Source organism: Electrona antarctica (assembly GCF_951216825.1).
Source record: "Electrona antarctica genome assembly, chromosome: 15".
NCBI lineage: Eukaryota > Metazoa > Chordata > Actinopteri > Myctophiformes > Myctophidae > Electrona > Electrona antarctica.
This window is the reverse complement of record NC_136796.1, coordinates 733,046-748,338: the sequence shown is the minus strand read 5'-3', so window position 1 is coordinate 748,338 and position 15,293 is coordinate 733,046. Positions and strand designations below refer to the sequence as shown.

General features: G+C 43.5%; 1 protein-coding gene across 1 annotated transcript in view; it reads left to right on the top strand.

Annotated features, from left to right (window-relative positions):
- The window catches only part of sp4 (sp4 transcription factor), a gene marked incomplete at its 3' end in the record, with an annotated part of 53,634 nt that extends 53,220 nt beyond the window's left edge, over window positions 1–414 (top strand). Inside the window, exon 17 of the mRNA XM_079522949.1 lies at window positions 262–414. Coding sequence (XP_079379075.1) covers window positions 262–414 — 153 coding nt within the window. The remainder of the gene's footprint in view (window positions 1–261) is intronic.
- Window positions 415–15,293: the final 14,879 nt, after the last annotated feature.

Genomic DNA, 15,293 nt, shown 5'->3' with positions numbered 1-15,293 from the left:
CCAAAAAGGTAGCTGACCGAAACAAACGCCGTTTTGACAAGAATGTCAGAGAGTCAACACTAGAGGAAGGTGACCAAGTGCTAGTAAGGAGCTTGCGCTTGCGAAACAAACACAAGCTTGCAGATAAGTGGGAATCTACTATCTACAAAGTCCTGAGAAGGTTGGGAGAATTACCTGTGTACACAGTACAGCCCATGAACGGGGATGGTCCCAACCGAACCCTACATAGGGATCTCTTACTCCCTTGCGGTGAACTAATAGAACCAGAGGATACTGAACAAGCCAAGCCAAAGGTTTCCCGGCCAAGAACCAGGCGTAGTCATCCTCATCCTCCTGAGGAACACTCTGATTCGGAGGATGACTCATGTTCCTGTCCTGATGTTCCTGAGGAAATGCTTGTTGAAACGTATCTGATGCCAAAACGACAGCAACCCACTGTAACTCCCCAGCCTCAGGACGAGCCAGATGTGGGCAGTTCTGCTGAGTTGTCTATTGAAGCCGATAAAGCTCCTCCTGAAACAGTTGATGGAGAAGAGCCAGAGATTATGGTCAATCAACTTCCTAACAGTCAGGAAGAGGATGTGACTTTACCGGATGTGACAAATGAAATCCCAGCTCCTGCTGAGGACAACAATGATCAATCAACTGATGAAACTCCAGCTGATGCTGAGGACGACAATGATGTATCTTCTATCCCTGAAGATGGAGAAGTCGAAGTTCAACAAAACACTGAAGTGGAAGTTGAACAAACCTCTGAAACAACAAACACAGAAGAAGATGGAAGTGTAAACGTTACAGATGGGGAAACAAACGACTCTAACCGTAAATCTGACCGAACACGGAAACCCCCTGACCGTTTTCACTACCTTCAGTTGGGTAAACCCTTAGCTTTCTTTGCACAGAGTCTCTTGCAGAGTTTTAATCTAGCTCTAGAGACCCTAACTGAGTATGATGGTTCCTCCATGGACCATGGAGCAGTGCATGAAGGGACTCATGCAGAGTCAAGGGGGGAGGGTGTAACCCATGTGGATTATAGGGCTACTAAGAATAATCCTATTTATGTAGTTTAGGTGTAGTTGCATTCCGTTTCCACTAGGGGGCACTATACCCTGTCCCTGCAGTGGTAGTCTAGTAGAAGAAGCTACATCCTGGTACTAAAGCTACATCCTGGTACTTCCAGAACATTCCACTCGTTTTCTTGGAAAAAGATGGTTTGATGATAATCTACAGAGACAACTCTTGAGTCCCAACTGTGATCCTGAAGGAGAGAATTCAGTGAAGTATTGTGTGAAGTGTGTTGAAATCCCTGGTGAGTGAAGCCACACAGGCTTCAAGCCTGCTGCCTGTTGCTATAAACTTGCTAGCCATGTTAGCCATACTTCCCTTTCTTTTTGAGTCCAGATGCATTCCTTAAAAACCAATCAGGGATTTGGAACTATTGTGTCTAATGTTTGAGTATACTTTGGTGCACTCTGTATCATTGTATTATGTATAAGAAGCTAACTATGCTAATCGCGATTAGCATTAAGCTAACTGCATCCACCATGCAGTAGCATGGATAATAAGGAGCTAACTATGCTAATCGGAAATTAGCATTAAGCTAACTGCATGGACTGTGGTGATGCAGTAGCATGTAGAAGCACTAGTTTGTACAGTATGGTGTTTACATTACAACCATTTGGTTTCAATGGTTCAAGTCACTCTTGGAGTACAGTAAAGTTGATGATACAATTTATAAACAATGGAGTATTAAAAAGGTTAAAAAGCCTAAAAATGGTTATGTTACATTTAAAAGGGGAAGATAAGAAATTCATTGTGTATATAATTAATGTGTCATGTTATTTATGTTTTTGCATTGTATGCTATTTCATTTCATTCAATGTATGTATTACTATGATCAATAGCTATACTGTACATTATTACATTTAATTGTATTTGAAGTATATCCTTATTGGTTATACTGTATACTAAAAGATATTGGGAGAAATTAATGAGGTCTCATAAGAACACAGAGTAATTTGCTATTCTGCACTTCGTGTAGATTGGTTTTTTGACAACCCAGAGAAACCCCAGTCTGAATTCTGATGGCGAGCTTAGTCCAGTGAAGTGATCGACGTCTGTGCATGGTTGTGGAGCGGTGTGGCCAACCGCAGGACCAGCTACAGAGGATCCGTCTGTTCACAGTTTCATCGACAGATACAGATAAGAACCACTGCTGTCTCTGCCCGAGCAGCAGTCCCCTCACTCACGTATACTGATACCTCCGCCGAGGTCTATCTACATACACCCACGTATACTGACACCTCTTCCCGAGGTCTCTACGCACACACACCTTGAACTGAGAAACTGAGAAACTAACACACACTAGTGGATCCATACATCCTTAACAAAAGGGAACAAGGGTTTGGGTTTTAACACCCTAAAGAACATTTCATCATTCCTTTTATTTCAAGAGCTCTCTTTCTTATTTTCTATATTGCAGCGCTGCAACTGTATGTTGTGTATTGTTGTTTAATTGACAGATACTATGCTGAGGCAATAAATGCTGTCAATACTGTTCAACTCAACTAAACATTCAACTCTTATTTAAGGGTAACCACTAAACGGACCTAGGTAGATGTCTGGCGCCTCTTGTTCTCTGACATCGGGGTGGGATAGGGGGCGCTACATAAACTTTTATGATATAAATGTTATGACATTGTTATAACATTAAAAACATCTAGGAGAGAGAGAGTGCGGAGAGAGAGAGAGTGCGGCGGTTAAGCTCATATATGGAAGGTATTGTGCATGTTATGACTAAAGCATGACACTTTCTACAGTGTTTCTATATATCATGAAGTTTGTTTTTAGACATGGAAACACTTCTGAATTTACATCTGGAACTTGTCAGAGGCTGTACACATTTCGGGCTGTCAAACCATGCTATAAACCGCCATAGGGCCCATGTTAAACCCATACATGTTCTTTCCTTTTATGATTAAAATGTCATCTATATGCTAGCAGATGATGATTGTTTGCAAAATGTTGGACAATTTGAGTAATTAGCATAATGAGCAAATCAATTGCTTAATGAGCAAATTAACTGGAAATGGCTATCATTTTGCATCTATTTAACTTTGAAAGGTGACTTAAGAGTCAAAGTCTATGTTTGTGATATCCAGAAATTCATCTGTCGTTATGGTGAAGTCATACACCCTTTCTTCATTAGCATAATTGGCATAAAGTATGTAAAACATAGGTACAAATTAGGAATTAGCTATACAGTGTTATTGCTTTTAGTCAACATATCAAGATTGTTTTAGAGTCTACATCTATATTATGTTACATAAATTAATCTCTTGCCATAACTAAATTATGAAATTGTTCCTCATTTGCATAATTTGCATAAAGTATATAATAATTCGTCTTTCGGCCTATTTTATGACATGTCTAATCCAGTGGAGTGACGGGGCAGCAGTGGCTCATGAGGTAGATCGGACGTCTTGGAATCTGAAAGCACGGCATGATGCACACGCTGATGTCATGCATTGGCTGCATTGGAACATTGATGAACATGTCTGTGATAAAAGCAGGCATCGAGTGTTATCAGATGCTTGTGCTTGTCCTCCTTCCTGTTAGGATGTCAATGTGATACTGTCTCCTTACTCTCCTACCCCGTGAGAAAGTACCATGCCTACCTAGTCTCTCAATACAGTTCCTGTTGGAACTTCTACAACCCATTCACAAGAAGGATGGCCATAGCTGAATGAGCCACCTGGGAAACAGAAGGTCCCAGGTTCAATTCCAGTGAACCTGGGACTCTCCTCATCTCCAAATGAGGAGAGAGATGATGAAGATAGTGGTAAAAGACCATTGAGTGTGAGGTTGTGGTTCTAAGTGAACTCACAAGTGCTCATTATGGTACAATTTTTATCCACTCAGTCTGTGTCTCAGAGTAGGGCTGTGGACAGTTCAGAGACTTGCCTACCGGTGATATTGTCGGTAGGCAGGTTTGTTCATTTCGAACATTTAAAAGTTTTAATTTGATTTTGTATTAATGTGAGAACAATGACTTCTAGAATAGCTAACTTTCCAAAAATATAAAGTCTTCAGTTTATATTAGCTTGGATTCTCCATCGATGTCACTGGTAGCAAGTGTTATGACAGAAATGGTACCATATTATCTCCCAACATCTCCTTAAATTCCTGCCACCTAGTAGGAGGTTTAAGAGTATCCAACAGTTACTTCCCCCAAAACGTATGAACCCTGAACGCTCGCCATATACTGCCCCCAAAACCAAAATCATGAGATGAATAGGGCGTACAGTAGCATTGGCAGCCATTTTCGGGTTCCATCGTTCCAGACCCCATTGTTTTTTTCCCATAGAGATTTCTACGAATATTTATATAAAAAATGAATAAGCCTATAGAATCAAGCCATCCAGGACCCTACTGAATCATGACGATAAAACATTTGATTCTGTGATTTATTTTTAAATATTTAATTATATAATATACTATTAGCCTTTATAATAGCATTTGTTTTGAGGTTTTCTCATTTGTTTTTTCACATAATTTATGGTCATTAATTACCAGGATCCTGGATGGCTTGATTACATAGGCTTAGAATGATTGATATATATATTGTTTGGAAATCTCTATATGTGAAATGAAATGAAATGAATGGGGTCTGGATGGATGGAATTACAATTGAGTCTGGATTACAATTTACAATTTAGGCATTTAGCAGACGCTCTTAATCCAGAGCGATGGAACCAGAACATGGCCACCACTGCTATGCCCTATAGCACCTTTGAATATACTGTAACGATATTCATTGGATATAAAAACCAAACAAACTCATCAATCAAGTCTTTCTGTATTTGTTTCTTCCATAACTTCATTAAAAAAAATTAAGACCAATACAATAATGTTAAAATAACGACAACTATCTCTTCTGTGGTTCTTGTCATTTTTTACTCTTCGCTGCCACAAGCTCCTGTGCAGCTTTCTTGGCTTTGACCATCTCCTTATACCTCTTCATACAGTCCTTTTTGTAGCTGTGTGAAGAGCTGCATCTTTATTTTATTGGGCTTTCACTGTAGAAAGTGTCATGCTTTAGTCGTAAAATGCACAATACCTTCCATATGAGCTTAACTGCTCTCCTAGATGTTTTTAATGTTATAACAATGTCATAGCATTTATATGATAAAAGTTGACATGATTCACCATCTCTGTAGACTATTGGGGTTTAAGTTGTCATTCATTAGAACAAAACTTCCATTTAACAAACATAAATAATTATTATAGTGGAAAATAATGGAGCAAAACGTGCAAAAATGCAATTCTGAGGTCAATTACCCCTCAAGGTCACCAGAGGTCAGTCAGAAAGTGGTTCCACGTCTGAAATCAAACCTTGGGGTGTGTAGATGATATTCTGAAAGTTTCATGCTTTAGTCATAAAATGCACAATACCTTCCATATATGAGCTTAACCGCCGCACTATTGACAATAAAGTGATTGAAACTGCATCACCTTGCATTGTGATTCAGTCCCAGTATTTATACATTTAGGGACCGCATCCGTATCATTTAGACCCAGGAATGCATCCGTGTCATTTAGACCGGGAATGCATCCGTGTCATTTAGACCCAGGAATGCATCCGTGTCATTTAGACCGGGAATGCATCCGTGTCATTTAGACCGGGAATGCATCCGTATCATTTAGACCAGGAATGCATCCGTGTCATTTAGACCAGGAATGCATCCGTGTCATTTAGACCGGGAATGCATCCGTGTCATTTAGACCGGGAATGCATCCGTGTCATTTGAACCAGGAATGCATCCGTGTCATTTCGACCAGGAATGCATCCGTGTCATTTAGACCCAGGAATGCATCCGTGTCATTTAGACCCAGGAATGCATCCGTGTCATTTAGACCCAGGAATGCATCCGTGTCATTTAGACCCAGGAATGCATCCGTGTCATTTAGACCAGGAATGCATCCGTGTCATTTAGACCAGGAATGCATCCGTGTCATTTAGACCGGGAATGCATCCGTGTCATTTAGACCGGGAATGCATCCGTGTCATTTAGACCGGGAATGCATCCATGTCATTTAGACCCAGGAATGCATCCGTGTCATTTAGACCAGGAATGCATCCGTGTAATTTAGACCAGGAATGCATCCGTGTCATTTAGACCAGGAATGCATCCGTGTCATTTAGACCCAGGAATGCATCCGTGTCATTTAGACCCAGGAATGCATCCGTGTCATTTAGACCCAGGAATGCATCCGTGTCATTTAGACCAGGAATGCATCCGTGTCATTTAGACCAGGAATGCATCCGTGTCATTTAGACCAGGAATGCATCCGTGTCATTTAGACCCAGGAATGCATCCGTGTCATTTAGACCCAGGAATGCATCCGTGTCATTTAGACCCAGGAATGCATCCGTGTCATTTAGACCAGGAATGCATCCGTGTCATTTAGACCAGGAATGCATCCGTGTCATTTAGACCGGGAATGCATCCGTGTCATTTAGACCGGGAATGCATCCGTGTCATTTAGACCGGGAATGCATCCATGTCATTTAGACCCAGGAATGCATCCGTGTCATTTAGACCAGGAATGCATCCGTGTCATTTAGACCAGGAATGCATCCGTGTCATTTAGACCCAGGAATGCATCCGTGTCATTTAGACCCAGGAATGCATCCGTGTCATTTAGACCCAGGAATGCATCCGTGTCATTTAGACCAGGAATGCATCCGTGTCATTTAGACCCAGGAATGCATCCGTGTCATTTAGACCGGGAATGCATCCGTGTCATTTAGACCGGGAATGCATCCGTGTCATTTAGACCGGGAATGCATCCGTGTCATTTAGACCGGGAATGCATCCGTGTCATTTAGACCGGGAATGCATCCGTATCATTTAGACCGGGAATGCAAACGTGTCATTTAGACCAGGAATGCATCCGTGTCATTTAGACCAGGAATGCATCCGTGTCATTTAGACCCAGGAATGCATCCGTGTCATTTAGACCCAGGAATGCATCCGTGTCATTTAGACCCAGGAATGCATCCGTGTCATTTAGACCAGGAATGCATCCTTGTCATTTAGACCCAGGAATGCATCCGTGTCATTTAGACCCAGGAATGCATCCGTGTCATTTAGACCCGGGAATGCATCCGTGTCATTTAGACCGGGAATGCATCCGTGTCATTTTAGATTTTTATCAAAAAAGCATTATTTTACCGTATACTTTGGCTATACAAAAATAGCAGATCTACAAGCTCATAGAGCATCACTTCGTGCCATGCTATACGAGCTTGTAGATCCGGTTCTTCTTTTTTTGTGAACATTTTGCAAATCTTTCGATGTGTATTTTTTTTAAAGATTATATTTATCGTTTTTTTTTGCTTCTGGGGGTCCCTGGAACAAAATACCGGATTTTGAGATGCGGGGTCCGATGTGGGGTCTGATGGGGGTCCGATGGGGGTCCGCGACCAAATACTATATATAATTTTGGAAGTCCTTGACATAAAAAGGTTTGAGAACCACGAATATATATATATATAGAAACATAGGTCTTACTTAAAACTGCCGATTCTAAAAATGTCTTCCAAATCTTCATGTCTTATATAAACGGCCACACATACCAGCGACTTCAGTGGATGAAGACGTTTGATGCGACCACGGAAAGACATAAAAAAAATGCATGCCATCGATTATCCAACAGGTTTCAAAATGTGGGACTTCTGAAGCACATTCGTGGCCTACATAGGAGGTCACGGGATCAGCGAGTGTTCGACGCATTACAATACCTTCAAAGTCTAGCTCTCTCCAGACGCAAAGCATACCTTCACAGGCGCGTCGCTCAGCTCCTTTGAAGAGGCTTTGAACGCGCTCCGAGCATCACAAAGATTCGGCTCTCTAAATCCACTCTACCGTGCGTGGCCCTGAGGCAGACCTTCTGTACACCTATAGACACGTGTGTGTGTGTGTGTGTGTGTGTGTGTGTGTGTGTGTGTAGGTGAACTACGAGTCTGAAGGTATTCTGTTTTTTTTTTATTGATTTATTAACAGTTTGCAGAATTACAGTACATTTCAAGCACAAACTCAATACAAAGACTGTTAACTGTGAGTGGACGACCCAATTAAGCATTACACTTGTTTACAAGAGGGTCCACCATGTTCAATTCATCAAAACATTTAGAGACGTACAGATAGACACTACTATATAGACAAAGAACAGAACAGGAATTCATCATAAAAGGAGGTAAAAAGGGAAAAGAAACATATACAGTGAGGGGAAAAAGGGGGGTGGTTGGGTGGGAGGGGATTCGGATTTTTCGAATTGCAGCCGTCCGTAGGTGCCCTTTGAGAGCGGTTTATAGCAGCCGTCCGTAGGTGCCCTTTGAGAGCGGTTTATAGCAGCCGTCCGTAGGTGCCCTTTGAGAGCGGTTTATAGCAGCCGTCCGTAGGTGCCCTTTGAGAGCGGTTTATAGCAGCCGTCCGTAGGTGCCCTTTGAGAGCGGTTTATAGCAGCCGTCCGTAGGTGCCCTTTGAGAGCGGTTTATAGCAGCCGTCCGTAGGTGCCCTTTGAGAGCGGTTTATAGCAGCCGTCCGTAGGTGCCCTTTGAGAGCGGTTTATAGCAGCCGTCCGTAGGTGCCCTTTGAGAGCGGTTTATAGCAGCCGTCCGTAGGTGCCCTTTGAGAGCGGTTTATAGCAGCCGTCCGTAGGTGCCCTTTGAGAGCGGTTTATAGCAGCCGTCCGTAGGTGCCCTTTGAGAGCGGTTTATAGCAGCCGTCCGTAGGTGCCCTTTGAGAGCGGTTTATAGCAGCCGTCCGTAGGTGCCCTTTGAGAGCGGTTTATAACAGCCGTCCGTAGGGGCCCTTTGAGAGCGGTTTATAGCAGCCGTCCGTAGGTGCCCTTTGAGAGCGGTTTATAGCAGCCGTCCGTAGGTGCACTTTGAGAGCGGTTTATAGCAGCCGTCCGTAGGTGCACTTTGAGAGCGGTTTATAGCAGCCGTCCGTAGGTGCCCTTTGAGAGCGGTTTATAGCAGCCGTCCGTAGGTGCCCTTTGAGAGCGGTTTTGCAGGAGTCAAGGGATTCAAATCTTAAAGGGTAACAAATATTCTTTAGTTTTGGGACCGAGAGGCTAAATGTCGTCAAATGGTCGTCCGTGGCTCAAATGCAGAATAAATAATGGACCTTGATATGAAAAGACTGGTTATTAGCAAATGATTGCCGGAGCTTAAACATGTGTACACTGAGTTATAGACCCATAAGGGTCCATTTGGTTCCCATCTATCATTTAGGTGGGGACCCCCTGGAACTGCCTCAAAGACCCCTGGGGGTCCCCGGGCCCCCATGGGGGGTCCCCGGGCCCCACTTTGGGAACAACTGCTTTAGTGCGTCTGTCGTGAGTGTGAAACAGTTTAAAACACGCGACAGGCGCGGGACAGACAGACAGACAGACAGACAGACAGGCAGGCAGGCAGGCAGGCAGGCAGGCAGGCAGGCAGACAGACAGACAGACAGACAGACAGACAGACAGACAGACAGGCAGGCAGGCAGGCAGGCAGGCAGGCAGGCAGGCAGGCAGGCAGGCAGGCAGGCAGGCAGGCAGGCAGGCAGGCAGGCAGACAGACAGACAGACAGACAGACAGACAGACAGACAGACAGACAGGCAGGCAGGCAGGCAGGCAGGCAGACAGACAGACAGACAGGCAGGCAGGCAGGCAGACAGACAGACAGACAGACAGACAGACAGACAGACAGACAGACAGACAGACAGACAGACAGACAGACAGACAAACTGTCGAGTCGGTGGGGGGGGGGGATGGGGGGGAGATGAAAGACTCGCCGGCGAGAACGACAAATCACCTGTTTGGCAGTTTGTTTGATGTTCGACATGTACCTCTCGTCTCTCTCGCTCTCACACACACACATACACACACACACACACACGCACGCACAGTGCGCACACACATTCCTCGACAATAACACCTCTTGAAGGTCCGGCAGCGACCCCTGCGTGAACCCAGACCTGAGGGTGACCCCTGGCCTCAGGGTCAAGGGTCAAACACCTGGTCATTAGGAGGCTAGGTCAGGCCATCGGCTGGCTATGGGGGGGGGGGGGGGGGGTATTTGTACTTTACTTGAGTATTTCCAATTTCCAATACTTTTACTTCTACTCCACTACATCTCAAAGCCAAAATTCGGACTTTTACTTCACTACAATTATTTGAAATGTTTAGTTACTAGTTACTTAATTTTGATTAGAAAACATACATTAACCACTTCAACGCTATACATCATCCTTGAAACTGTCCTTAAAACATGTCCTTAAAACTGTTTTGTAGCGAGGACTTGCATTGGTGTGACATGTCCTTAAAACTGTTTTGTTGCAAGGAGTTGCATTGGTGTGACATGTCCTTAAAACTGTTTCGTTGCAAGGAGTTGCATTGGGCTGGGGTGACATGTCCTTAAAACTGTTTTGTTGCAAGGAGTTGCATTGGTGTGACATGTCCTTAAAACTGTTTTGTTACAAGGAGTTGCATTGGTGTGACATGTCCTTAAAACTGTTTTGTTACAAGGAGTTGCATTGGTGTGACATGTCCTTAAAACTGTTTCGTTGCAAGGAGTTGCATTGGTGTGACATGTCCTTAAAACTGTTTTGTTGCAAGGAGTTGCATTGGTCTGACATGTCCTTAAAACTGTTTTGTTGCGAGGAGTTGCATTGGGGGTGACATGTCCTTAAAACTGTTTTGTTGAAAGGAGTTGCATCGGTGTGACATGTCCTTAAAACTGTTTTGTTGCAAGGAGTTGCATTGGTGTGACATGTCCTTAAAACTGTTTTGTTACAAGGACAGGAGTGGCGTGGCGAGTCATTGTGGTTCGGGCGTAACAGGTTGAATGCCGACAATTTACGGTCGTCTTTCAGGCTAGACAGCCTATGTTTAAAGTTCCCTTTGAACAGCCACTGCACCGACCTGCCGCTGAGTTGGTTAAAGTTACCTTTGAACAGCCACTGCACCGACCGACCGCTGAGTTGGTTAAAGTTCCCTTTGAACAGCCACTGCACCGACCGACCGCTGAGTTGGTTAAAGTTCCCTTTGAACAGCCACTGCACCGACCGCTGAGTTGGTTAAAGTTACCTTTGAACAGCCAGTGCACCGACCGACCGCTGAGTTGGTTAAAGTTCCCTTTGAACAGCCATTGCACCGACCGGCCGCTGAGTTGGTTAAAGTTCCCTTTGAACAGCCACTGCACCGACCCACCGCTGAGTTGGTTAAAGTTCCCTTTGAACAGCCACTGCACCGACCGCTGAGTTGGTTAAAGTTCCCTTTGAACAGCCACTCCACCGACCGCTGAGTTGGTTAAAGTTACCTTTGAACAGCCAGTGCACCGACCGACCGCTGAGTTGGTTAAAGTTACCTTTGAACAGCCACTGCACCGACCGGCCGCTGAGTTGGTTAAAGTTCCCTTTGAACAGCCACTCCACCGACCGGCCGCTGAGTTGCTTGTCATGAAAATCCACTTTAAAACGTTGTAATGGCTTGTTGTAGTGACGATCACAACAGACCGGACGGGGGCAGCTCTCCCATTGCAAACAATGGGGACTCAATTTGATGATGTCACTAAAATGGTGTTATTTCGATTGGGCCTTTTGACTCAAAGTCTTTCAGCTTTCAGGAAGAAACCAAAAATACACAGGGAGGACATATTTGAATATTATAGCCACGCCTGGGGGTCTATCAGAGTAATGTTAACTCTATAGACACATACAAAACAGAAAAGGTACAAAAATCACGGCAGTCCATCTTTAAGACTTCCACGTGCGGTTAGGGTTAAGTTAGGGTTTGGGTGTAGTACAGGGTGTAGTATAGGGTTAGGGTTAAGTTAGGGTTTGGGTGTAGTTTAGGGTTAGGGTTAAGTTAGGGTTTGGGTGTAGTACAGGGTGTAGTATAGGGTGTAGTATAGGGTTAGGGTTAAGTTAGGGTTTGGGTGTAGTTTAGGGTTAGGGTTAAGTTAGGGTTTGGGTGTAGTACAGGGTGTAGTATAGGGTGTAGTATAGGGTGTAGTATAGGGTTAGGGTTAAGTTAGGGTTTGGGTGTAGTATAGGGTTAGGGTTAAGTTAGGGTTTGGGTGTAGTATAGGGTTAAGTTAGGGTTTGGGTGTAGTATAGGGTTAGTATAGGGTTAGGGTTATATATAATGACACTATACATATAAGCTAAACATATATATTATACTATGCTGTACTGTTATTGTGCTGTCTACATGACATGCTATAAGTCTATTTCAAATGCTATCTAAGTCTAAAAAAAAGTGCTGTCTAAGGGGGTAGGGTAAGTGCTATGGGCCATGGTGGAGTCTGAAAAGGTGGGTTTTCAAACTACGGTGGAAGATCGGGAGTGATGCTGCAGTTCTACAAACTGGTCTGAGCACAGTACAAATAAAATAAACAAAACCTGAGGGTTCATGTAACCAAATGGACCTGTAACATTTGTGCACTCGGTTACAAATGGGTGTTTTTTTTAATGCATTTCATAACGTTTTATTTATTTTAAGGTTCCTATTTGCGGGAACCCTCTTTTGATGTTAGCATTATGTTATGCTTTAGCTATTGAAAAATAGCAGATCTACAAGCTCGTAGCGCGCCACCGAGTGGCGCGCTACGAGCTTGTGGGTCTGCTATTTTTGAAAAATCGAAGAACGACTGGATGGACATTTTTAGAATCTGATCTCAGGTCAAAATGGGTTAAGTTGTATATTTTATGTTTTAAGGCCAGTCCACAGAAATGCAACCAGTATCCCCAATGGCAGCTGCAGGGAGTTGCATTGATGCGGTCTGGCCTTTTATAGGGTCTGTTTTTAGGACTAAATGGAAACAGGACTGCAAGGACCTTCTTTTGGGTTCTATATCCCCTTTGGGCTAATTAAAGGAGCATTCAGTGATTTGGGTGATTTGGAAAACCACCCAGTCCGCCCCGGTAACAAAATGTGCACATGCACACGCTCTACAGTGGGGGGAAGTGCAACAGCATGTGCACCAAGGCCTGCACCCACACATGATTGGAGGAAGGCCCCTTTCATCCTGATTGGATGAAGGCTTTGCCACCCGCCACCAAAACTGAAACTAGGGTTTTTTTTGACCCCAGGGGCTCACTGGGGACAGGGAGGAACTCCTTATATGGTCAGCACACTCTATAGTAGGGAGGATTATAAAAAAAAATAAAAAAAAATAAGTGATATTTGAATGAAGCGAAATCACTGAATATACCTTTAAAGGGGAAAACCACCAATTTTCAACATTTTACTGTCATTAATATACCTTAGAGCTGTTGTGTGGAAATAATAAAAAAGTCCCCCCATTCTGTGTTTCCTAGAACTGTAAGTATGAAAAAAATCATTAACATGGTGAAACACATCTTGATGACATCATCAAGATGTGTTTCACCATGTTAATGATTTTTTTCAGACCTCTAGTTCCTTTTTTTATTATTTTTTATTATTTCCACACAACAGCTCTAAGGTATATTAATGACATAGTAAAATGTTGAAAATGGGTGGTTTGCCCCTTTAAGTATTTGACTGTACTCCGTCGCTGCCGTTTGTTTTGGCATTTCTCTCTAATGAACTATTCCAGTGGTTCCCAAACTTTTTCATGTCAAGGACCCCTAAATTGACACCAATAGGGCATGCAAGGCTGGGATTTATTAAAGGAGAATTCCATGCTAGAAGGCTTTCTTACCTTTATTTGTAGTTGTTACGTCCCCACCAAAGAGGTCCAGGTGTTATTTTGTGCAAAAGTGCATTATTGGCTATTCACCCTAATATAAGCCCTCAATGGGGGTTGGGTTTTTGTGCTAATTCGCTTATTTCCATCGAAATAAGTAGTAAAGCTTGGGATACTATTTACATTATGAAGAGAGGATACGAGAGGGACGTAACAACTACAAATAAAGGTAAGAAAGCCTTCTAGTATGGAATTCTCCTTTAAGGACCCCTAAATTGACACCAATAGGGGATGCAAGATTGCAAGGCTGGGATTTATTAAGCCTACTTGTGTGAAATAAATAAATAAAAAAGTATTTTCTGGGCCTATCTGTGTGGAGTTTGCATGTTCTCCCCGTGTCCCCTAGGGTAGGTACCCTCACATGTTCTCCCCGTGTCCCCTAGGGTAGGTACCCTCACATGTTCTCCCCGTGTCCCCTAGGGTAGGTACCCTCACATGTTCTCCCCGTGTCCCCTCACAAAAAACATGCAGTAATCCTGGTCTCTAAACTACCTCCCCCTGGCCAGCCGGGGCGCCTGATGGAGGGGAAAGGAACTGGTCGGAATAACATGTTCCTTCCACGCGCAATGTCCGGCCGGGGAAACTCACCCCTGTCAGGTGAAAAGAAGCAGCTTGGACTCCTCATGCATAGAAGGAAGCATGAGGCCAGTCCGCTGCCCCCCCCCCCCACCCCCCTAGGTTGGCAGAGGAAGTGTAGCGCCCAGGATTACATTAGATAATTGACACTGGGTGAAAAAATGGGTTGCAAAATCGTGGGATAAAAATTATATAAAAAAAACAAAAACAAGTAGGCTTCTCACCATAAACAGAATGAAGGGGATAAAATAGATAATGGACTAACGTAACGTCTCTCTCTCTGTCAGTGGAAGTCTGAGTATTGAACAATAGTCATAACTTAGCCCAGTATGGGCCAAGTTAAAACCTGTGGTGTTCAGTGCAGTGCAAGAGCACTCCCTTCTGGCCAGAAGAGGCATTACAACCTGTGGATCCAGCTGCATGTGTGTGGTTGCTGCTGTCAGTAGTGGCAAAAAGTACTCAATTATTTTTATATACAAATAAAAAGTATCAATACTGCAATGTAGAAATAGTCTGTTACAAAAGGAAAAGTTTGGAAATCCAATATTAGCTTGAGAAAACTTAAAAGTACACAAGTATTGGCTTCTAAATGTACTTATAAAGTACCAAAAGTAAAAGTGCTCATTGTGCAGAATGGGCCCATTTCACACGTTTTCAAATATATACAAATCTTTAAAAAAGAAAAACAGCAGATCTACAAGCTCACAATGTGTTGCATCACAATGCATTGTGAGCTTGTAGATCTGGCATTTTCAAATAGCCGAAATGAAGTGGTTAATGTAGGTTTCGCAATAATAATAATACAAATCTACATCTGGGGATCGGCGGTGGCTCAGGGGTAGAGTTCCCGGATGGTAACTGCAAGGTCGCCAGTTCGAACCTGGGCTCCCCCAGAGTTAGTGTCGAAGTGTCCTTGAGCAAGACACT